The sequence below is a fragment of the Gastrolobium bilobum genome, unplaced genomic scaffold (assembly GCF_033153095.1).
Source record: "Gastrolobium bilobum isolate Gb01-03AN ecotype WA unplaced genomic scaffold, APGP_CSIRO_Gbil_v1 utg3588, whole genome shotgun sequence".
Classification (NCBI taxonomy): domain Eukaryota; kingdom Viridiplantae; phylum Streptophyta; class Magnoliopsida; order Fabales; family Fabaceae; genus Gastrolobium; species Gastrolobium bilobum.
This window is the reverse complement of record NW_026899729.1, coordinates 308,729-332,427: the sequence shown is the minus strand read 5'-3', so window position 1 is coordinate 332,427 and position 23,699 is coordinate 308,729. Positions and strand designations below refer to the sequence as shown.

Genomic DNA, 23,699 nt, shown 5'->3' with positions numbered 1-23,699 from the left:
TTTTTCTCAAAATCTATTTAGCCTAACTTATACTTATAAGGAGAAGAGAAACTAAAAATAAGAGGATCCAAACATGTACATAGTTACCATCATCATAAAAGATGAGAAGAGAGTTTAACCTTTATGTTTGGGGAAAAATGACTCTCATGTCACATAAAACAACTTCCCTTATATTGTAGACACAAAACATATGGGACCCAATTTAAAAATAAAATAAAATAAAATTCAAGGCACATTTTTTGATGAATATATAAGAGGTATGTTTTTTCTCATATAACATGAGAAAAACATACCTTTTTTTGTTTGGAATCATTAAAAATTGAAAATGATTTAACTTGATTTGAAAACTAATTCTTATATTTGAAATTTATTATAAAATATATTTTGATTAATTTGTGAATCAAATTTCATATTTATGAATTAAAGATTGATTAAAATAGCTTATATTAATAATTTATTTTTTTACAATTTCTTAATAAGTTAGATTGATTATTTAATAAAGATAGAAATATTAATTCGAATTACAACTAAAATCAAATCAAGCTTGATCAAATTTCAGTAATTTAATTAATAGAAGTTGATTAAATTTTTATTTGTTCATAACTTAAAATAAAAAATATTTATAAATCAATTTCATTTGTACTTTATAACTTTCCAAAAAAGAAATTAAATTAAATCAATCCATACAATATTTGATTCCAAACTTCTTCTTTTTTGGTAGATGAAATTTTAAGGTGATTAAATATTTTTTCTATTCAAAGGTCAAAATGAATTAATAATTTTAGATAGAATTTATAGAAAAGTTATAAGAATTGCCTCCTATAAAATATACCCGGGATTTATCCAAAAAAAAAATTACTACCTATTCTTAAATTTGAACTTTTTGATAGTAGGATTTACAGTATGATTAACTTCAAAATGACAGAACCAATTGGGTTTATTATGAAAGCTCATGACCATAGCTGGGCCACTTGACCAAGTCTTCATATTGCTAATGTAATTTAAATTTATAATTAAAGTAAATAGAAATGAATAATTCTATGTACAAATCACAAAATGAATAATTCTTTCTACTCCTAAGGGACCTTTACAACTATTTAGTAATACATAATAATACATGTAAACAGAAAAAAGTTGGTTTACATTATCAAGGTTAGCTATGGCCATTATCTCGGCATTGTAAATGAGACTCTCTTCAAGCATTCTAACTCAATTTAATGGACGGAAATTTCCAACATTAAAATTTCATGGATAATTCCCTTCTCTGTATGTTGATTATAAAAATCTAAGGGATGATCAAAGCTTGAGTCTCCTCTTAAACTAACCTTGTGTTGATTAGATCACCAAAGAAGTACTGTTGTGAACATTTTAATAACAAGAGGCTTCACGAATCTATCATTTGGAACCGGTTTTCTTCATTCCTGGCCTTTTCCAGAAGCAACCTTGGATCTTTCTTTGACTCACAACTTCTGAAGTTTCTGAATGATTTTGCATTAGAAGTTAAGGTAACAATGCTTCCATTGTAATAGTTGAAATGCTCAGTTGAAGAAGTATGGAGACTCAAGAACCTTTCGCAAGTCAAAATCACCTCTCTGTGGCAGTGGAGGGAAAGTTAATCCAGGGTATGATGTCTCAAAGCCTTCCAGCAACTGTCAACAAATCAAATAATGAGGTTGTTTTATTTCCTTCCTCTGTTGGTCCAAAATGCAAAAGCTTTGAATTAAAGAGGGACAATGTGATCCTGATGTTTTTAGTATAAAGTTAGAACTTAGATGTGATGCTAGTACACTAACAGTCTAGGGACAAAAAGTTCTTGCAAAAATATATAGCTGTTTCTCTGTTAGTTATCTGTAATAGAACAAAGGAGGAGGAGAAGCTTCCTGGTAAAGGAAAGGCAGAGGTGGTCCATATAAACTTGGTTCCATTTTAAGTAAATAAATATTAAATAGACTCCACAATTCTATAAGTTCATGTTGAATATTTCCCTGCAAGTTAAACCTATTCTTTGGCAATAAACTTATAATACTTGAGCTTTTAAGTGGATGAGTTATTAATTATGGTACAAGTATGTTGCCCCAAATTGTATCCAAAAAAAAAAAAGTATGTTGCCCATGTGGTATAGAGTTTCAGACCATAATCCTCCCACCCTCAATTAATAACACTACATGGAAAGGGCACGTCCCTAAGGCTAAATCCATGCCTTTTGTCCTACTGGCCTTTGCATCAAGGGTAAGTCACTCTTTCTTTTTTATCACCCCCCTCCCAAAAAAAAAAATTTGCTCTCATGTGATAATTCAAGTTTTAGATTGAGAAATTCTTTAATTTTCCCCACAACAGAAATGATATTAAAAAGGCCTACAGGAGCTTTCATATTTGATAACAAGAAAAAACTTTTCTGCTTGTATTCCTATAAACTAAGCCCGAGTTTCTCATGATACAGAAAGAACTTACATTTTCAAGTATTGGTATGCTATAAAGCTCGACAAATTTTTCTCTAAGAATCTGACTCATTTTCTCCACATCACATGCATGTGTCCAAAATGAGTCATGAACTCCTGCATAAACATTTATTTCACAAAGATTAAGCACCAAAATGCATGAAAAATAAATAAATAAATAAAATTCTTTAATAGACTCGTCCTGCCACCAATTATCTCAAAATTGAGCATACAAAGTGAAAGTTGAGTGTAACTACATCAACAGAATCAGATAATTAAAGATAGATTTAACAGCAGTGGCTACTAATCTAGATGCGCCTTGAGCATTAGTATCATAACCTCCAACATGATTATGTAAAAACAAAAAAATATAAATGCAAATTGATCCAAAGCAAGATTCTACGGAAAATGTCACAAACATGATATGACATTTTTTTGGTAGATAAAAATTTAGGACGTGGATAGGTTGCTCCACAACCAAAGGCTAGGCACACACTGCAATCAGTGGATGCCTAATAAGATTACCAGCAGGAATTGAAGCAAAGAACGTTTGCATCATACACAGCTCAATCCCTACCAATTGAGCTAACACCCACAACTGGCATATGACAAATTGAGTGGTTTGGGATGTAGAAAATGAAAAAAGATGGGTGACGTTGATGTTGGAAGTTAGCTCCTCCATTAGGCAACCTTTCCCCCTCTTCTATCCAGGAGCTTTCACTTCTAATGTAACCCCAAAATGAAAAAAGGAGAATAACATTTCAACTCTACAAACTACGAAAAAATAATAAATTTAGAACCAATCCCACCCCACATTTGCTAAATTAAAGCTTCAATGAGTGAAAAACCAAAAAAGCAATTCTAGAAGTAATTTTAAGAATCAAAGAAGAATTTTGCAAATAAGCAATTCTATTGGTTTCCCTAATTAAAAAATCAACCAGAATAGCAAGCAAGAATTATCCGGTTCTTTTTTATTAAAGAAAATAATACAAACAAATTATTGGATAATGTGCTCAAATACAAAGATCAAGCAGGAAAATGGAATCGCACTAAAAGATTAGGGCAGGAAATAGCAAGGAACCAAAGATAGAAACCAAGACTACTAAGTGTGAAAAGTAAAAAATCATCCTAAGCAAGTTAACAAGGAAAACTGACAGAAGCAAAATAACACATCAAAATAGTAAAGCTCTTCAATCTCTTTCCAAGTCTGACAAGGAAAACTCTTCAAAACACCAAAGAGTTGAACACCGAAGAGAAGCCAAAAAGATCAATATAAGTCAAAATTTGGAAAAGACAGAAATCTGTCTTGAAGATATGGGCAGAAAATCATTAAGCCCCAGCTAAATATACCAAATAGATGCCTATATAACACACCTTTAGAAGGCTTTGCCTCCCTTGCTCAAACCAGAGCCTCAAAAACTAATCAATAAAAACTGCTCCAAACTCAGGACAAATCCAAAATTCACCGAGGACTCCAAAGAACATCAGTGATTTTATATAAGATTTTGCTGAGGGGAATAAGCGCCTCAAGGCTGCAGGATGCATTGCATCTTTGCATTGGACAGGACCCAGGATGTAAGACTACGGGGCCTCAGCACAGCCTTTTTATACATCACTGAACTGCACTTTCCCTTAAAATTGTGATAATCTTTCACAATTTTAGAGTAAGTGCTTCTAACTCCATCCCTACACCTTCCAGTTCCAGAAACAATTAAGCAAAGATTCCAAAGAGAAAAATGGAGCCTATCAAAATAGACAATTCCTATGCACTTAAAAGACCAATAAACTGGTCAAAGAGCTAAGAGCTCATGTAGCACCGGACATGGGTTTGATCCCAGACATGAACTTCTGACCCCCCTTCCCCCATTTCCTATAGGTCTACGCTGCCTCCCTTGGAACCAAAAAAATATTAATCTATGTTGTATATCTTTTTGACTTTAGATGGAAGTTTTGCATATGTTTATGACTTTGTGGGTGAAATGATGTCTTAAAACCTGCAAAACATAAGCCAGCATCCCTGCAGCCAAGAGCAGTCATCATCATGTGTGAACCATCCAGAGAATGTACAAAGTTGGGAGGAAATGCAGTTCTCTGTTTCTTGGCATCTACCTGGAATACAGATAGTTTAAATAATGAAAGTAGTTCAGAATGAAAGGGAAGCTGGAGAAAAGAGAATTATATACACTTACTGCATCACCCTCCCGCCTCAGAGCCAAAAACTGAAGAGATGTTCTGATCTGCAGTCAATGGTTAGATTTGTTCATGTTTTGACATGGGTCAAAAACTTTAAGAACTATATAATTTGATTCAAATGTATAACTATTGGTATCTGTCATGGGTTTCTACTGCCAATTCTATGAATGAAATACACAACCCTTAGAAATCTATTTTGCTGAAAACTAGTGTTTCTCAATCTTTGTGCTGTGCTATGAGAAGTAGTCAAGCACAAAATATTATAATGGTCTAGACATTTACGAGGAAATATCAGGTGGTCAAATATCCAAATAATTCCAAATGCAATGGAGTCTGACATCCCCATCCTTAATTTATTATTACATATTCTGGAGTTAACTGACTTATCTATCTCCATTGTATTGCCTAATCGAAGAACTTTTTTGGGTGTCTCACAATTGAGCTATTTTTGGATAAAATAATCACCAAACATCACAATGTTTTGCACTCCTCTAATAAGCCACCGAAAAGGATGTGATATAAGAAACATTTCATCTATAGAGACTGTTCAAGATATATTATATAAAATCATTTATGTCTCTTCACCTACCAACTTAAGCTTTTGGAAGATTTGAAGATTGCGATAGACCTGTTACAGGTGAGAGGTGGTGGACCAGGAGGAGGACAAGAGGAGTTGCAGCCAAATGATAGCAGCAACATGTTAAAGAACGATCCACGTTAATTTGTAAATGCATCAATCTATTGCATCTAGTCACAAAGTTACCTACTTATTTTAGTGGGCTTTTACAAAAGTCATCCTTTTAACCATTTAGGTGGCTATCTTACATTGTACATTTAGTACATTACTTTTTACCTGTCACTGTTAAATAAATTAATAACTGTAAAACCAAAGGAAAGGGGAAAAAACATTTGTATATAAATACACTTACCAGATGACGTTCAGTTTTACTGTATGGTTGTACAACTGGAAGACCAAGAGGAGTGGTCCAACGAACAGGCTGGTTTTCAGAAGTGATCACCTATAGAAAGCTCCAGACCCCACCATTCAGGAAAAGAAAGAAAACATGCAAACATGCAGGCAAGCACAGATACATAGGCTTATTCTCACGTGCAAGAGTGCCAAAACCAATAGGATTTCAGTATCATTTAAAGTCCATCATGGGATGAGACCTAACCTTTGCACAATCACCAAGCCAACCCATAATCACACGTGCAGATCCAAAAATTTCTCCAAGGGCAGTTAATGTCACCTACATAATGATAATGTACAAGTGTAATGTAAATTGTATCTTAGAATGTTGGTTCAGATGTATTTTCACTCATATATTACTGCTATATTTGATCAAACCAAACCCATTAGGAACGGGACACTTGGATAGTCAACTAAATAAACTATAATGTGAAATAAGTGACTCCATCTTAAATTCACTTTATCTGGGTGATTAGGTCTTAAAAATAATATTTTACAAAGAATATTTTTGGGTACTATCAAGTATTCCAACAGGGAATGATCTCATGATGCAATGATAAGAAATACACATCAAATCATCCATTGCAGCCTCTAACAGGCAAAATACCTCCATATAACGTAGCTGAAGCTGATACTTACTTTAGCAGCATAGCAAGCTGCAGTAAATAAAAGTTTTTCATCAGTTATAAGGCCTTTCTCCTCTAATCTTTTCTTTATTTGCTCCCGTGCCCCAACAAAAGTAACACCATAAACTGAAGTCATCACTGTCTGTTTGACGAGTTTCCTATCAATCTGGAAACTTCCAAGACTTAGGTAAGTTAAGAAAAAGAGATTATAGACAACTGCTGGAGCATAAATTTTATCATTTAACACAACTTTGAAACTTTAAAATCGACATTGACCTGATCAATCAAAACCTTTGCTAACAAAGCATTTGGATAAGTAGCTGGGTCTCGGTTGCTATCCCTTCTCATAATATCACGAACCCTGCCCATATATACAAGTCAAATGAAAATAAAATATTAATTATGCATAGTGAAGTGGACAAGGTCAATTGTACGCCTAGCACTATGGGGTGATGGATCATGAAATTCCATCTGTCAGATAATATACTTAAACAAAGTAGGTCATCATGTAACAGAATTTAACCAAAAAGTTAACTATAACTGATAAATACAGAAAATGCACTAATTTCTATGAAAGCAATGCATTTTGCATTCAGACTTCAGCAAGGCAATAATATAATGGGGTGAAAGGCTTTGAGCTCAAAATAATATAGCACGAAACAGAAGTTCGAATGCAAAACAAAGAAATTGCTGATAATGTATTTAACATACCTAACAGCAATCTCTGAGTAAACATCAGCAGGTTTGTCTCCGGTGACCAAGTTAACTGCAGCAGCCTCTAGCTGATAAATCACATTTATTCCAGTAAAGTGAGAATAACGCCAACGAAATTTATCAGCAACAGAAGATATTGTGGAATAACTTATCAATTAAACTACCCTTGTTACAGAAGGCAATAGATTCAATCTTTCTAAGGGAGCACATGAGTAGTTAGAAGTACAGGTTAATGAACTCTGCACTGACTTTGCTTTGTTAGCCATTTTAGAATGACTTTGTGCTAACTGCTAACAAACCCTTTAATTGCTGTAGAAATATAGTTAGCTATTAAGTATTGTAATCATCTGTTAGTTCTGGAGATAGAGATCACTGACTCACATGTCAGGAAAATAGAACATCAATATAAAGCACATCTAACTTTAAATACACACGCCAGAGAGGAAAAAGAAAGATTAATCCCCCACAACATAATAAGCCAGAAGGCTGGTCCGGTGCACATTGACATTAAAATTAATAATAGAAAATTGGGAGAATGGGAAAGCAATTAATTTGTTATAAAGATAAGAGTGCCATAACTTGTAAAATTACAAGTCGTACTATTGAATAATTTACCAAAACATGGAGATATGAAGGTAACAAAGCTGCTGAAAGCACCCAAAACAATTCAAACAATAAGGAGAACATTTTCCATATATTGAAGAAGCAGTGCTAATATGATGCTGTGGGAGTAATAGAAAGAAGTTATCTCAATACATCAGAATAATACTGATATTTCCAAATGTAGTGACTCAAGGAAAAATAATGAAGAAAGCTATAAAAAATTAAATCATACTCAAATGATGACTAAATCTAGGAAGTATATTAATCTAATAAAGAAAACACATATTATATTAAAGTGATAAGTGATTGAAAATTAAAGAAATGAGATATAAGTAAACCTACAGTGTCTCTTCCCAAAGCAGCATAGTGCTGTAAGCCATTACAGGAACCATCCTAAAAATTCCATCAGGCAGTGTTACTAACAATTTTTGTTTAAATATTAGATAAAGAAAACATTTAAATTGAAAGATGAATAAATATGATAGAGAAATTTGCAATATGAAGAACCTATAGTGGTATCATTTCTAGTGTTCTGGTACCAAATTTCAAGTTTTCTTTCCTTGTTCGATTTTTCTTATGATTGTATGTTACCATTTAGATAGAGTATAATTTTTACTTAAGATCTAACAAAATTTTCTACGAACAGGTCTATAGGAGAGCTTGGAGACAATTGGGATACTTGTAAAAGAACTCTGCAAAAGTTATAACAACAGCTCATTTACGCTTCCAATGAAGCATTTACCTGATGAATAGGCAGATGTGAGATAACAGAATTTGGTGATGAGCTTCTTAAGGCTTCTGACAGATTAATACAAGCAGCAAGGCACTGGAAAGGATCCTCAGCCATTAACCACCAACGATTTCCATTAATTGGGTTATCAGCAGAGTCAAATATATCATGAAGATGATTCTCTACAAAAGCTAGGCGACAATCATAAGAAAGCTTTTCAATACCACCTGCATACAAATTCGCTAAGTGGATCTTCAGCCACTGTAGTCCAGACTTTCCCAAAGGCCGCCCTTCAGCAAACTCAAGTAATCCTCGACAAAGATCACAACTTAAATGATTCAAATGAGAATGCATGGGATATGCTCTGCCACGAAAGTCAAGATTGTGGGGATAATAAAAGCCTTCCTCATCTTTCATGTTTCGAGCAACCTGTTTCCGATGTATTTTGTAATTATTTTTCATTTAGTGAAACATGGGATATATTTGAACACGATTATACAAAAGTTAGTTGATATTATGTAACTCATGATCAAATGGAACCAATATAAATGTCTAACTATGGTTACATTGACCAACATTCTATTCTGCAAGACAAAGGCAAGACAATAGGTCTTTAAGTGGCAAGTAAAATTGGAATTTTTAATGGTTCAAATATAGCATAGAAAGATATTTGTCAATGGAAGGGGAGACCTTACAGAAAGCTTAAGTTCAGTGTCACATCTTAGAGAATGCCTCTCCAGATTAATTTTCTTTGCCTTCCTTACTCTCCATTTCCACTTCAGAATTTGTTTTGAATCCTCTACAGGTGGCCTCTCTGGTATAGGAACCTACAAGTCAATTAAGAATATATGTAGGCAAGATGAAAGATGAATTACATAAAAATGGGTAATGTTGAGAACTCATCACATTTCAAGCTTAACGGAAAAGGGTGGAAATATAGAGGTGAATATAATTACTTCATGTAAAAGCCATTTTTCATTTAACTTTGCAGTCTAATTTTCAAAAGCAATAGGTAAATAGGAAAATATCCAATATGAATATGTCTTCAAAAGTTGTTTATCAGTTTGTGCTTACATCTTTACGATTAATCAGGCCTGCAATGTTACCTCCTCCAGCCCAGATGGACTCCACAACACTAAGTAATCTTCTATTTACTCGCCATTTGGTGTTGCCAAGTATATCCAAGGCCTGCAAATGTATCATTAAAAAGCTTCCAACTTATTACCAGATGCATAGTAATTGTCATGAACCAACTCTTTGAAAAGCTTAAGCTTATTAGGTGAAGACTCATGAAAGGTTCTATATTACATCTTTAACACACTCCCTCATGCAAGATACCTTTTGGGTTTGTAGCACGGGCAATGTACAGGCCACCTACCCTATGCTGAAATTCGACTTTTTTATTAAAGAATAGGGTGACAAGAATTGAACTCCAGACTATTTGGTCATAGAGGCTCTGATACATGTCATAAACCAACTATTCCAAAAGCTTAAGATGTTAGGTGATAACATATTAATGGTTTTTGTATTACATCTCGAACAATAACAAATTCGGACTAAAGAAACAAGAAACAATAGTGCCAATAGAATTATGCCTTTTTACAAGGAAAATTAGAAAGAATGATGCCTTAAGATTTTAGATACAATTCAAACTTCAAAATTTGAAGCACCTTTAAATGTAGAGGACTACAAATATTGAAAGTTAAGATAAATTAACTTTAATGTTTAATAAGAAGAAACTTGGAGTCACTACTTTGATATCATGCAAACAATATTGCATCAAATTTTTTATTAGATCTTATGGAATATTGCCACACTCCTTTCTAGGTAATGAAAAAGGGAAATGAAAATATACATATAATACCTCAAAAACTTTTTGCATTTGTGTCCTTTTAACATTCTTCATTACATCTTCCTGCATCTTGGATCCATGAGTACGCATGATATAAGATGGTAGGAACAAGTGCCCACCCTTGTCATACCTGGACAGATCGTCATAAGATATTAGACATACACACACAAGCAAGGAGAGAGAGGCAGCGAAGAGCTACAAACATTAAGGATTGTAGAGAAGAAAGTGAACTTGCACCCTCTACTACCATCCATATTGTTCCGACATTCAAGTTAGTTACCATATTCAAAAGAAATAGCTAAGAGTTCATTCTTCAGTTCAGATTAATTGCCCTCCTCCCTCTTCAGTTTTGAGAAGGGCAGGAACATAGCATAATAAATCATGCTATAGTCACATAAAATCTAACCAAATGCAGGCTTATCAACATGCAATACCAGTATGACCCACTCCATATGCCATACCCTTTCCATTTTTTAGGAGGTACTAACATTGGCATGTAAGGTATTAACATATGCTTAGCCTGCAAAAAAACAAATGCATTGATTAGTAAGTAAGCAACTCAAGATACATCCATTTCAGGTAGTGCATGCTAATAATCATGAAAGGATAAGAAGTATCTAATTGAATAGACCTAATGGCATGCTTAAAAACAAACATATTAAAATAAAAGAATAGTATGTGGAAGTTTAATGATTTCACCCAAAATTTTCATGTCTTTATCCAGCACTAGTAGGAAAACACAAGGAAGTTCTTTAAAGCACAAAATCTTCAGCAAGATGTTTAAGCAAAGCAATGAGAAGGTTTTAAGATCCTCATCTACCTACCTCCACCTAAATGCAAGTTCTTTTGGGGAAGGGTAGGAGGAGGGGAGTAACAAAATGTTCAAAAGAGATAATAATGGATTTACTTTACTATCATGCTTGGTGGGCTACAGTGAAAACCTTTACAACTTTGCAGAACAACTTCAAGTGGCCATAATATTTTATTTTAAATTTTTAAAACAAAGGGGGGGTGGGGGGAAAGATTTCTCAACTTACAGATTTATCCATCCCAGCAAGGACTAAGGGATCACATTCTATAACGCCATAATTCTTCAAAATCTTTTGCCTACAAGTACCAAACAGTTATTTAAAATAATAATAAAAACATGAGTGTGAAATGAAGGCACTTTCATCAAAACATTAAACACTGAATCTTTGGAGATATTTAGTTGTTCACGCTTTAAAAGATCTACCATACAGACATTTGAAATATTATGCCTCTCTTAAATGTGGGGCTTTTATCCCCATCTTTTTTTTTCTCTTACTTATTTATTTATTTCTTATTTTTATTTTATTTTTAACCGCTTTTTTTTACTTTTATATTTCTCAAAGTTATCAAATGCGGATTGTGGCATGTCGCGGCCAACCCCAAAAAACGCTATTGCTCTATAGCGGGTTGCGGTTGCGGAAATAGCGGAATATATATATGACAGAAATAATGACAAAAAGAAAAGGCAGAGATAGCAGAAGTGACAGAGAGAGACGCAGATAGACTAAAAAACCCCTAAAGAAATTTATGCTACACATTTAAATTTAGGACAAAATTGACATTTTGCCTTATGACAGCAATATGGCCATGATTTGGCCTCAAATGCGATCGAAATAGCCGTTATTGCGTTCCGGTGTGGCAAGGCACCGCAACGCCCGTACGGAGCGGCTCTTAGCGCTATTCGGCGCAATTAACTACTATGTTTCTCTCTATATATATTATTATTTTATTTATTTTTATTTTTATCCCTTTGTATCTTTCATTTGGTTTCATCTACCACCAACCCCAATTAGATTGAGATAAAGGTATTGTTGATGTTGATTTTCCTTAAGCAAAGATCCGGTCATACTCCATCACAATACCTTCTAAACTGAAGGTAAACGGCATCTGTCTGTCAGTGAGTATGCATGTGCGCTTCCATGTCTATGTGTATGTGTGTGTCAGAGAGAGAGAGAGAGAGAGAGAGAGCAATAAAAGGAAAGAAGAATATAAGCATCATATTACGGGAGGCCCTAAAGTAATAATTATTGAATTAAAGCATCATAATATTCAAATAATCTCCTACCTCAATAAACAGCCAATCACTAATTTCTCTAATCTGACACTGTCATTTAGTTGTCAGGGATCAAGGTCCTAAAGTAATAAATATATTGATTAAACCTAAAAAGAAAAAAGAAAAAAAAGAAGTGAAGCCTCACCCAGGATTCTTTGATACAGCTTTAAATCTATGCATGAATGCCGGCCGAATATCAGGTGGAGTATCAGCAGACTGATTAACTGGAGATTGTACATATGCTGTTTCAATTAATAATTCTATTAATCGACTTCCCAGCTGCATAGTTTCATAGAGTTCATTCATTAAATTCCATTTATAAAAATAATAGAAAACAATTACACATAGACATTCAAACCAACCTTAGCCTGGGTATCACGACCCCAAGGGCTAAATCCTTCTTTTTTCAATAGAATCTGGACTGGTTTCAGTGTTTTTCTTTTAATCAAACCATTAATGTGTTTCCTTAGTTTTTGTTTATCATTATTCAAACCGTCTTCACCACCAGCCTCTGTTTTCTTACTCCGGTGACTTCTAGTTTTTTCCAGGAGCTTATGAATTCTAACCTGAAATACAATAAGATAATTACAACAGATATATAAATGAAATGAAACCAGTAGAGGAAGGATGCACTTCTTATCTTACATCACTATCAACGCTACATTACAACGACAACAACCAAGAAAAGTGATGCAAAGACATAGCATAGTAGTTAATTGCGCCGCACCAGCGTCGCGAGCCGCGTCGCAAGGGCGTTGCGGTGCCTCGCCGCAAGAAACCATGCCGCACCGGAACGCAATAGCGGCCATTGCGATCGCATTTGCGGCCATATTGCTGTCATAAGGCAAAATGTCAATTTTGTCCTAAATTTAAATGTGTAACAGAAAAAAAATTAAGGGTTTTTTAGTTTATCCGCATCTCTATCTGTCACTTATGTTATCTCTGCCTTTAAAAAATGTTTCTTTTTGTCATTATTTCTGTCATATATCTATTCCGCTATTTCCGCAACACGCTATAACGCTATAGCGTTTTTCGGGGTTAGCCGCGATATGCCGCAATCCGCATTTGATAACTACGAGACATAGAAGGAAACTTCAACAAAACAGAAATTCCTGCCAGTATCTTTTTACTGGGAGAAAACAGTAATGAAAATTCAATGCAAGGCACCACTCAAAATGCATTGGCAAAACCATTAGTTAACATTTAAGTTTTGGGCCACATGTTGTAAACATGCATATAGGCCATTCAGAAATCCCTCACTGCTTATCTTTTTACTATTCTTTGTCCGAACAGGATGAAGAATAAGATTTGGCACTCATGATAAGCTAAAACTCACCCATTTCCCTTTTTCCATTAAAAAAAAAAAAACTTGAATAAGGTTAAAATAAAATTCATTAAAGCCCCTCAGCACTACTACACATAGACTAGAAACTAGGTCAAAAACACATATGCCCAACAGATACTAATAGAGCACCTTGTTTACCATAAATGAAACAATAAAATGAGTAGATAACTCCAGAAAGAGGAGATTCTTATATCATGTACCTCTTGTTCTACAGCCATACCAATCTGAACTGCAGCATTAACAAGCAAAACACAGCCAGCGTGGGAATGCTCAAAAGCCACCAATCCCATCATCTTATGCATGACAATAACAGCCATTTTAGCTGCAGGCAACATATCAATATGGGGCGCAAATGCTGCTTTGTGCTTCTTGGACCTCAGTGACTTCTGCTCCGCTTCTATAGCTTCCTTAAAGGGCTCAAACCACCCCAAAAAAAGAGCCTTGACATGAGGCAAATTGGGAGCCAAGTTCTTCTCACGCATTTCTCTTTCTAGTTCTCTATACTCCTCTACCATCCTCTCCCACGCTTCAGTCTCCTCTTTAATCTGCCTCCTCCTCAGCAAATTGTACTTGTTCTTCTCAATATCCTCCAATACCAATCTACATTCTTGCATCCAAGGTGGGTCCTGGATGAGAATATTCTGGGGTGGTTTAGGGGCCTCTATTTGATGAACCCCATTAACGGGTGCATGACAAATCTCGAGGTCTTGGACGAAATTATCATTGATTGAGTCTGAGAGAAGATGAAATTTAGTTTTCGGGGAGTTGGTGGTGAGTGGAAAAGAACAAGTGGAGGTACTTGGGAGAAAGAGAAAGTGAAGGTTTTTATGAGATTGGGATTTTCTTTGAATGGGAAAATGGATTCCCCTAGTACTAGTGTTGTGAAGCTGAGAGCTCAATGTCATTGTGAATGCAAAACTATTCTATATGGCTATGAGCATCACCAATCAGTTCCTTGTTATGGGTGGAGAGACAGAGAGAGAGAGAGAGAGAGAGAGAGAGAGAGAGAGAAACCTTCGAAGGAAGAGGATGTATCATAAAACCTTAAACCTCTCTACTACTCTTCATGTCTTTATTCGAAGTTTTATTTTTGTTTCTTCTCAAGGTCGTGTTTGGTTCGGAGAAAAAAAATTTCACTAGGAAAATAAAATTATTAAAAAAATTGTTGGAAAATGATTTTAGTAGAAAAGTTTAAAAAAAGTTATTTGGTACGCGAAAATATTACTGAAGAAATTAAGTTAAATTTTCTGAGTGTGTATTTGATTGTAGTTAAAATATTGATGAGAAAATTGATTAAAAATACTAAAATACCTTTTTTTTTTTTTTTTACTTTTTGAATGTGAATTACTGTTGGATATTTTAATGTGAATATACTTCCCCTTTTTGCTCCAGACAACCACAAATACTATCTCGAAATTATCTTTCTAAACAATGTTTTTTGCAAGCAAATTTCAAATGCTATGCAAATGTGGTGTTGTGAGAAAACAATTTTCTCCACCAAACATGACTTGCACCGTTTCCCAACCTCAAATGCATAGGAAAATATTTAGAAACCCTGAACCAAACGCTACCTTAATTAAATTCATTCATTTTTGAAAAAAAAATGAGAATATAGATGCCTAGCTAGTGGAGAAAATTATAGTAATAAGCTAAAAAAATGAAATTGTGGGATTAGGATCTGATTAAGTTCCATTTTTATGTAAACAAAATAAAATTGTTTACAAAAAAATAAAATAACAGTCTCTGAACACTTAGAGCTGTCGTGGGCTCAATCTATTCGGGCTTGTCCTTTGTGAATCATGGCATTTTTTATTTGGGCTGAGGTCTGTTAATATTCTTTTGCACACTCACAATTTGTCAATCCAATTTTGTTGGCCTTGCGCCAATCAAGCTGGCACAATAACGTATTTATTTTATTTTATATTTTGTATTTCATAATTAAACAAAAAAAATTCACATAACTATAATATTCATGTATCATCCTACATTAGCATATTAACATACTTGCCACCACTGTCACTATTATGTGTCCAGCCCATTGCTTAGAGTTATTACTTATTAGAGAAAGTGTCTGCCCCAGTTTTAGGACAAGAAGCTACTTTGAGAACATGTCTACCCCAATTTTAATATTTCTCTTATTGTAAAAAATAAAATTATTTCTTATATACACATAAAAGAATGTATGGCTTATATTTTTGTTCCCTCTCTTTTTTTTACATGGTCTCACATGAGCTCTACATATTTTTATATATGTGTAGGAGATAAAACATCAAACCCATTTTCCCTCGTCTAACTTTTGTTTCAAAAACATGTCCAACCCAATAACCCGAGGGTGCGACTCATCCTTTCTTTGATTATGCAGCTTGACTTTAAACCCAAACATAATTTTTTTGGGTGAACTGAGTTAGGCCATATAATAAGATTGCCCAGTTACTTTGCAATTTAAAAATACTAATTGATTATGTTTGTGAGCTAGCATTTGCTCAACCTAATTTCTTATGGATAAATTCATTGAATCTTTGCCAAACATGTTTACATGCTAATTTAATTAGTATATTTTCATCCACTTCTGCCCTACCAAAAGTAAAAGGACAGCACATTTTCTAGTATTGAACTTCTCTTTTTATGAATTATCCTTCACATATAGAGGATAACTTGCATGATTAGTTATAAACCAGTAAGCATTCAGGCTAATTTTTAGCCATATATACTCAAAGGCGTTATCCTTTCACACATCATATATACTCTTCAATTGACATCAATAAACCAATAATGCTCAAAGCGAACCAAGTATATCACTGCATCCGACAAAAATATCAACATTAACATTGTCAACACACAATCACAGTCCCTTATAAGCGTGCCCATTAACCAAGATTATCCTTGTTAACAGCACAGCATCCACTACTTGAACTCAATCTAAGAAGCAAATGTGCATAATGTTTCATTAATAAAAAAATTGAAAGTTAGGCCTGTTATGCTGACAAGTACATCACGATTTCTAAACAGCGCATAATGTTGCTCATGTGTCACATGTTTAGATACGTAAATTTTAAAGTCAAACATCGTAGGCACCAAACGTACGTTTGGTGCTTCAACGGCAGTTAGGCACAAGGTTCATAATTTTTCCATCATTGCTGCTTCCTTGTGCCTTCAAATTCTTAGTGTGCTCCTCCTTTTATTGAGCTACATTGAACCTAATTTGATACCCGAATTCCTTCATATCCTTTCTCTGGTTTTCAACCTTTCCTTCATTAATTTTCCTTTTATTTTCAGATTGAAAACAAAAAATATTGATTCATGATGTGTTTCTTTAGACTTATTACAATGTTTCTATGTTTCTACATAGACATCGTTCATTCTAGAGTTTATGGGGAAGAAAATGCTGGCCTTATAAATGGTAAAAGTTCACTTATATCATTCATGTCAGGCATTGTTTCTGATCCTGAAAACGCTCTAGAGAGTTGGAAGTCAACGGGTGTTTATGTTTGTGATTGGTCAGGTGTGAGATGCAACAATGCAAGTGACAGGATCATAGAGCTTGATCTCAGTGGAAAGTCACTGGGAGGCACCATTTCCCCTGCTCTTGCTAACCTCTCTTCCTTACAAATTCTTGATCTTTCTGGGAATTTTTTTGTGGGTCACATTCCAAAAGAACTAGGATATTTAGTTCAGCTTGGACAACTAAGTTTGTCTGGGAATTTTCTTGAAGGGAACATTCCCTCCGAGTTTGGTTCACTTCAGAACTTGTACTACCTTGACATGGGAAGCAATCAGCTTAAGGGAGAGATTCCCCCATCACTTTTCTGCAATGTGACATCATTGAGTTACATAGACCTTTCAAACAATTCCTTAGGGGGACAAATCCCCTTGAACAATGAGTGCATCCTTAAAGAGCTTAGGTTCCTCTTACTTTGGTCTAACCAGCTTGTAGGCCAAGTTCCTTTAGCTCTTTCAAACTCCACCAAACTTAAATGGCTTGATTTGGAGTCAAATATGTTGAGTGGAACGCTGCCATCTGAGATTGTACATAATTGGCCACAATTACAATTCCTTTATTTTTCATATAATGACTTTGTTAGCCATGATGACAACACCAACCTTGAACCATTCTTTGCTTCCTTAATGAATTTATCTAACCTTCAAGTACTCGAATTGGCGGGAAACAATCTTGGAGGGAAACTGCCTCATATTATTGGCAATCTTCCTACTAGCTTGCAACAACTTCACCTAGAAGAAAATCTCATATATGGCTCTATACCCCAGCACATTTCCAACCTTGTCAACCTAACATTCTTGAAGTTGTCCAGTAACTTAATAAATGGATCAATCCCTCCCGGCCTATGCCAGATGGGTAGGCTAGAGAGAATTTATTTGTCAAATAATTCACTACATGGTGAGATTCCTTCGACCCTTGGTGACATCCAGCATCTTGGTCTTCTAGATTTGTCAAGAAACAAGCTTTCTGGTTCAATACCAGATAGTTTTGCAAACCTTCCGCAGTTAAGAAGGCTTTTACTTTACGACAACCAGCTTTCTGGAACAATCCCACCTAGTCTTGGAAAATGTGTCAATTTGGAGATTTTAGATTTATCTCACAACAAGATCACAGGGATGATTCCTGCAGAAGTTGCAGCCTTGACTAGCTTGAAACTTTACCTGAATTTATCAAGCAATGACTTACATGGGCCTTTACCATTTGAACTCAGCAAAATGGACATGGTGCTAGCTATTGATGTATCCAAGAACAATCTCTCTGGCAGAATCCCGCCACAACTTGAAAGTTGCATTGCACTGGAGTACCTCAACCTTTCTGGTAACTCCTTAGAAGGCCCTCTCCCTGATTCATTAGGCCAATTGCTCTATATTCAAGCACTTGATGTGTCTTCAAATCAATTGACAGGGATAATACCAGGTTCCCTTCAGTTGTCTTCCTCTCTCAAGAAACTCAATTTCTCTTTCAACAAATTCTCAGGGAATGTCTCAAACAAGGGAGCATTTTCGTCTTTTACCATAGACTCTTTCCTTGGAAACGATGGTCTTTGTGGCCCAATAAAAGGCATGCAACGCTGTCATAATAAGAAACTCAGTTATCATTTGGTGTTCCTGTTATTACCTGTGTTACTATTTGGCACCCCTTTGCTGTGCATGGTTAAATACTCCATGGTGAGGAAGCGATTGGCAATTGTTAGCAGCAGAAGTGACTTGGAAGATGAAGAAGAAGAGGAAACAAAAGAGCTCAAGTTCCCAAGAATTTCATATACACAACTTAGAGAAGCCACTGGAGGCTTCAGTGCTTCAAGCCTAATTGGTTCAGGACGGTTTGGAAGAGTGTACAAAGGAGTCTTGTTAGATAATACAAGAGTAGCAGTGAAGGTACTAGATACAACAGCTAGTGAGATTTCAAGGAGCTTTAGAAGGGAATGTCAAATCTTGAAGAAGATCAGGCACAGAAATTTAATAAGGATCATCACAATTTGCAGTAAGCCAGAATTTAAGGCTCTTGTTCTTCCACTGATGTCAAATGGTAGCCTTGAGAGGCACCTTTATCCAAGCGATGAGTTAAGCCAGAGGTTGGATATGGTTCAATTAGTGAAGATTTGCAGTGATGTAGCTGAGGGAATGTCCTATCTGCACCATTTCTCTCCGTTCAAAGTAGTACACTGTGATCTTAAGCCGAGCAATATACTCCTTGATGATGATCTCACAGCTTTGGTTACTGATTTTGGAATTGCAAGGCTTCTAAAAAGTGATGAGAGTACTTCCATCAGTGACACAGCATCTTTCAGTTCAACAAATGGCTTCTTGTGTGGCTCCCTTGGCTATATAGCTCCTGGTATGCACTCTACGAATTGTGATCCAATATTTTTTAATACTACGGTCAGTATTGTTATTTATTAATGATACTTTTCAGAAACTTGAATATAGAATTTATTGACAAATATTTTTTATGAGACACTACTTATTAGGCAATGAATATGATTCCGAAGTAACTTTTAGTCTCTCTGCTATTTATCAAACAGTTTTGTGCTTTAGAACTCACTATTCTCTCACTTGTTTTTCTTGGATGTGACAGAATATGGAATGGGAAAACATGCTTCAACTGAGGGTGATGTTTACAGTTTTGGAGTACTTGTGTTAGAAATAGTGACAGGTAGACGCCCCACAGATGTTCTCATCCATGAAGGCTCTAGCTTGCATGAGTGGGTTAAGAGACAATACTCAAACTCACACAAGCTTGAAAACATTGTTGAACAAGCACTGCAAAGGTTTTCTCCTTCTGGGGTGCCAAGCCATCATAACAAAATTTTGCAAGATGTTATATTGGAACTCGTTGAGCTGGGGCTACTCTGCACACAGCACAATCCTTCAACAAGACCAAGCATGTTGGATGTAGCCCAAGAAATGGGGATGTTGAAGGACTACCTCACTAATTCAACCTTTCTTCTCATTGAAGATGATTCCAAGATTAATTCTTTCTGCAGTGAAGATAATTTAGTTGAAAAGTAAATAGTTAATTAAAAAAGTCCCAAGTTTTTTTTTTTTTGGTTGAGTATGCGTTGAAATGATTGTGTTCTAATGTGAGTGAAACATGCGGTTGAACATTTTTATCACTTTGAGAAAACCGCTATACCATGATTGGTTGCTAGCTTCAGTAGGTAAATTTGTCCTTGGCAGAGATCAAAAGCAAGATTACGTAATGAATGCTTATCACTTGGTATGCCAGATATCAACCTTCAATTAACATAAAGTTAGAGACAGTGATGCTTGACTCAGATTATTATATTACAGTGAATGTCACCGTGCGTTAAGTAAAAACTTAAAAGCCAATTGGCATAACGATTTCTGTTGTCTTTCTGCAACACTCACATAGGAGTTGGGTATCAAAGCACTGTGAGTTGTGACACGAGATTCAAAGCAAGGAAAAAAAATAAAGAATCGTTACCCCTGACAAGTTTCTCATTCCATTGTGCAAGTTGAGGTCAAAGCAATGCTATATCCAAACCTCTATCTTTATACTTTCTTTAAGCCATGTTGTGCTATTAGGCATTGCGGTGATACAATGAAAGTCAAAGGGAGGTATTATTAGGAATTTATGTTTCACGTTGGTTTAAGAGTGAATCTCTCGCTTTTATTTTATCTGATAGTAAATACCATTTTCGGTGATGAAGCAAATTTTACGTTATCCGTTTTAGTTTTTATTAAATAAAAAGTGTATTCGTGGTCTCTAAGAAATTTAAAGTGGTTATTCAAAAAAAAGAAAAAAAAGAAATTCAAAGTGGATCTATTTTAGTCCTTTTAAGGGACTAATGTGGGTTTTTTTGAATTTGTAAGGGATCACGATTTCAACTAAACAGGTCAATTTTGAATTTCTTAGGGACCACAAATAGTCTTTTTATTTGCTAGGAACTAAAGCGAGCATTTTTTTTGAATTTTGTTGAGGACCAAAAATGATATTTAATCTTTAAATTAAGATATGGTGTTGCAAATGTCCATGTTATGCAGAATTCTAATTCCTCTGCTATTTATTAGTCTAGAATTATGCTTAATTGTTTTTTTTTAAAGATAAACCACAAGTATCATTCACGGGAGTCAATCCTGTTGAGGGCAGCTCTAGGATTAAAGCTTTAAACTCCTTCCAAAGATAGTAATGGAAATGATCGAATACATATTTTCACCCCACCTGCTCAACTCTCATGCATCAACTAAGCTACCATCATTTGGTTGCTCATTTGTTATTCAAGTTATTATATAATTCAATTTTTAATTATTATTTTTAACCACCAAACATGTGGAACTTCTAAGAAATTGTGTTTTCAGCTTAATTAGTAATCTCGAGTATTAACGAGCAAAGTTACCATCTCAGCTCGCATGATATAAATAAACAATTATAATTCTTAGTATAGCAAGCATAGAGGTAGGTGAAAATGGTGTGGAAATAGATTTATTTAGTCATAAAAACACCATAAACTACTACTTTTAGGTCGTGGGGGGGTGGGACTAGGGTTTCTGATTTCTCAAGTTTTGTCTTAGATGAAAACTAGGAACATAGGATGTTCCTTACAAAAAGTCTCCACTGTTTCTTAATCATTCTCCACTTGAAAAGCCAGAATTAAGAGCGCACAAAAATAAAATATATGCTGCCTAAAGGCCCTCAAGGGTCTGCTATCTTTACAACGTTTAATTACGTCATGCCCATAAAAATCTTTTTTGAGTAGTGGGCGAAGATGTTTAGCAGGTCTTTTGATCAATAAGCATCCCAGAAACCTTATAATTGAGCAAAAGCTACAGAAAGAATAAATTTGAACCATGCCAAAAGAGATTTCCTTTTGAGAAGAATAAAAATTGCTAATCCAAGAACACTGTTTTACCCACCAGGGCCACTTGCTGACATAGTGCAAATTGCAAAATGAAGTAACCTTTTACTTCTATCAACTTCAAACTCGGGTTGCTTTTAGTGTCCAGGTTACCAAGATAAACTAAAGCAGGGCAAATCAATAATACATACGTAATTTACGCAAAATAGAAAATAATAATTTCGTAGCAGAAGTATACAACCTTCCTAATGTAGATAGATAGATAGATACGAGATATTTCTACATAAATCTATCTGGTAAAATTCCAATAATTGAAGTTCATATTAGCTTTATCATAAATTGTTTAACAACTTTATTGAATCCTTGCCATTTCATCCCAATCCAAGTGCATCACGCATCTTCTATGGACATTTCATATCGTGGTTTGAAATCATCATTGGGATTTTCCAAGAGAGTACCATTTATTGAATTCATGAATTGAAGCATTATTTATAATCCGCTACCATTTTGAGTAATGACAGGTTGATTTATTAGCGATAGAGGTATATGATGCAACAATTTCCTTCAGCGTGTTCTTCAATACTAGTATTTTATAAAATAGTGCAGAACCCTAATAAATAAATAAAATAAACAAGGCTAGGTACATGCACCCGCACCTAGCGGCTCTTGATCTTCATGCTGCTAGAAAATCTTATCAATAGAGAGTTAGAGACTGAGTTAGGTATCTATGCACATGATATAGTTTGTGTAAAAATATTATCTCCTATCATGTTAGCAGGACCATAACTGCCAAAGGAGGAAATAATAAGGTTAACTGTGACAGTATCTTCCTTCATGTAACATGATAAACAGTTGAATGATATGCTAAATGTTATCATAAGCTATTGCTTTAATTTTCTCCTAAAGAAACAAATTACAGACAAAAGACATAAACTGGACTCGTGTACAATAGAAGGATACTGGCGGCAGTTTTCATGTGGGGCCAGATGATAGCAAAACAAAGTTCTCATCTTTTGTGTATGATGTTGAAGTTATAGGGGTTTAGGTACAGGTGGAAAAAAATAGAGACTCGATAATATTGTATTTGTATCTTGATATAAGTAAAGAATCAATTCAAACCAAAAATTTAAGTTGTTAGGTGAAGCTACATTAATGATTTATACTATTCTAACATGCCTCCTCACACGAGAGTTCACTGAGCTTGAAGGATGGATAATACACAAGTCCACTTACCTATGCTAAAAAACTCCACAAGACTTGATTAATTATTAATTAAATGAGGGGTGAGGATCGAACCTGGGCTCTGCTACCATGTTAAGAACCAATTCAACCCAAAAGCTAAGTTCTCGACTCGTCCAGATCTTAGACCGGACGAAACACTGTCACACTGCCTCCGAGTCTGAGGGTAGATGACACAGTGGGGGCTCGAGGGAGGGCTTCAACCTCCTTCCTTTAGGGTTCCCAATCCAAAGGTAACAACCGTAGCACTCAAAGGAGCTTGGGACTAAAAGGTCTTAAGTTACTTACTTTTGGGTTCCGCTTAGGGCCCTGAATCGGGAACCCCTAGAGGAAGGAGGTTGACTCCCTCCCTCGAGTCCCCCACTACGTCATCTACCCTCGGACTCGGAGGCAGAGTGTGGCAGTGTTTCGTCTGGTCTAATAACCGAATGAGTCGGGAACTTAAGCTTTTGGGTTGAATTGGTTCTTTACATGGTATCAGAGCCTCTATGTCACGAGTTCGATCCTTATCTCCCCCCATTTAATTAATAATTAATCAAGTCTGGTGGAATTTTTTAGCACAGATAGGCGGGCTTGTGCAGTGTGCTT

The 23,699-nt window shown here is 35.2% G+C and overlaps 2 protein-coding genes across 4 annotated transcripts; one reads left to right on the top strand and one right to left on the bottom strand.

Annotated features, from left to right (window-relative positions):
* Nucleotides 1-1,081: 1,081 nt before the first annotated feature.
* Nucleotides 1,082-14,533, bottom strand: LOC133292967 (DNA-directed RNA polymerase 3B, chloroplastic). Of its 3 annotated transcripts, XM_061491463.1 has the most exons (20): nucleotides 13,755-14,533; nucleotides 12,572-12,775; nucleotides 12,355-12,488; nucleotides 11,164-11,233; nucleotides 10,588-10,646; nucleotides 10,139-10,256; nucleotides 9,349-9,462; nucleotides 8,970-9,101; nucleotides 8,287-8,703; nucleotides 7,887-7,937; nucleotides 6,939-7,009; nucleotides 6,504-6,588; nucleotides 6,241-6,393; nucleotides 5,807-5,881; nucleotides 5,561-5,650; nucleotides 4,628-4,675; nucleotides 4,433-4,547; nucleotides 2,452-2,555; nucleotides 1,569-1,649; nucleotides 1,082-1,478 (listed from the first exon to the last, which is right to left on the bottom strand). In XM_061491463.1, exons 1-20 carry the CDS (start codon nucleotides 14,457-14,459, stop codon nucleotides 1,461-1,463), a joined length of 2,844 nt encoding a protein of 947 aa, XP_061347447.1. In that variant the 5' UTR covers nucleotides 14,460-14,533; the 3' UTR covers nucleotides 1,082-1,460. The 3 variants fall into 3 exon arrangements, 2 of the variants coding, with proteins under 2 accessions (XP_061347447.1, XP_061347446.1); XM_061491462.1 differs by having other exon boundaries at nucleotides 1,082-1,649; XR_009748999.1 differs by lacking the exons at nucleotides 1,082-1,478; nucleotides 1,569-1,649; nucleotides 2,452-2,555; nucleotides 4,433-4,547; nucleotides 4,628-4,675 and having other exon boundaries at nucleotides 5,606-5,650; nucleotides 6,209-6,393.
* A 2,348-nt stretch (nucleotides 14,534-16,881) lies between these two features.
* Nucleotides 16,882-20,064, top strand: LOC133293036 (putative leucine-rich repeat receptor-like serine/threonine-protein kinase At2g24130). The gene is made up of 2 exons (XM_061491550.1): nucleotides 16,882-19,390; nucleotides 19,631-20,064. The coding sequence occupies exons 1-2, from the start codon at nucleotides 16,882-16,884 to the stop codon at nucleotides 20,062-20,064; spliced, it is 2,943 nt and encodes a 980-aa protein (XP_061347534.1).
* Nucleotides 20,065-23,699: the final 3,635 nt, after the last annotated feature.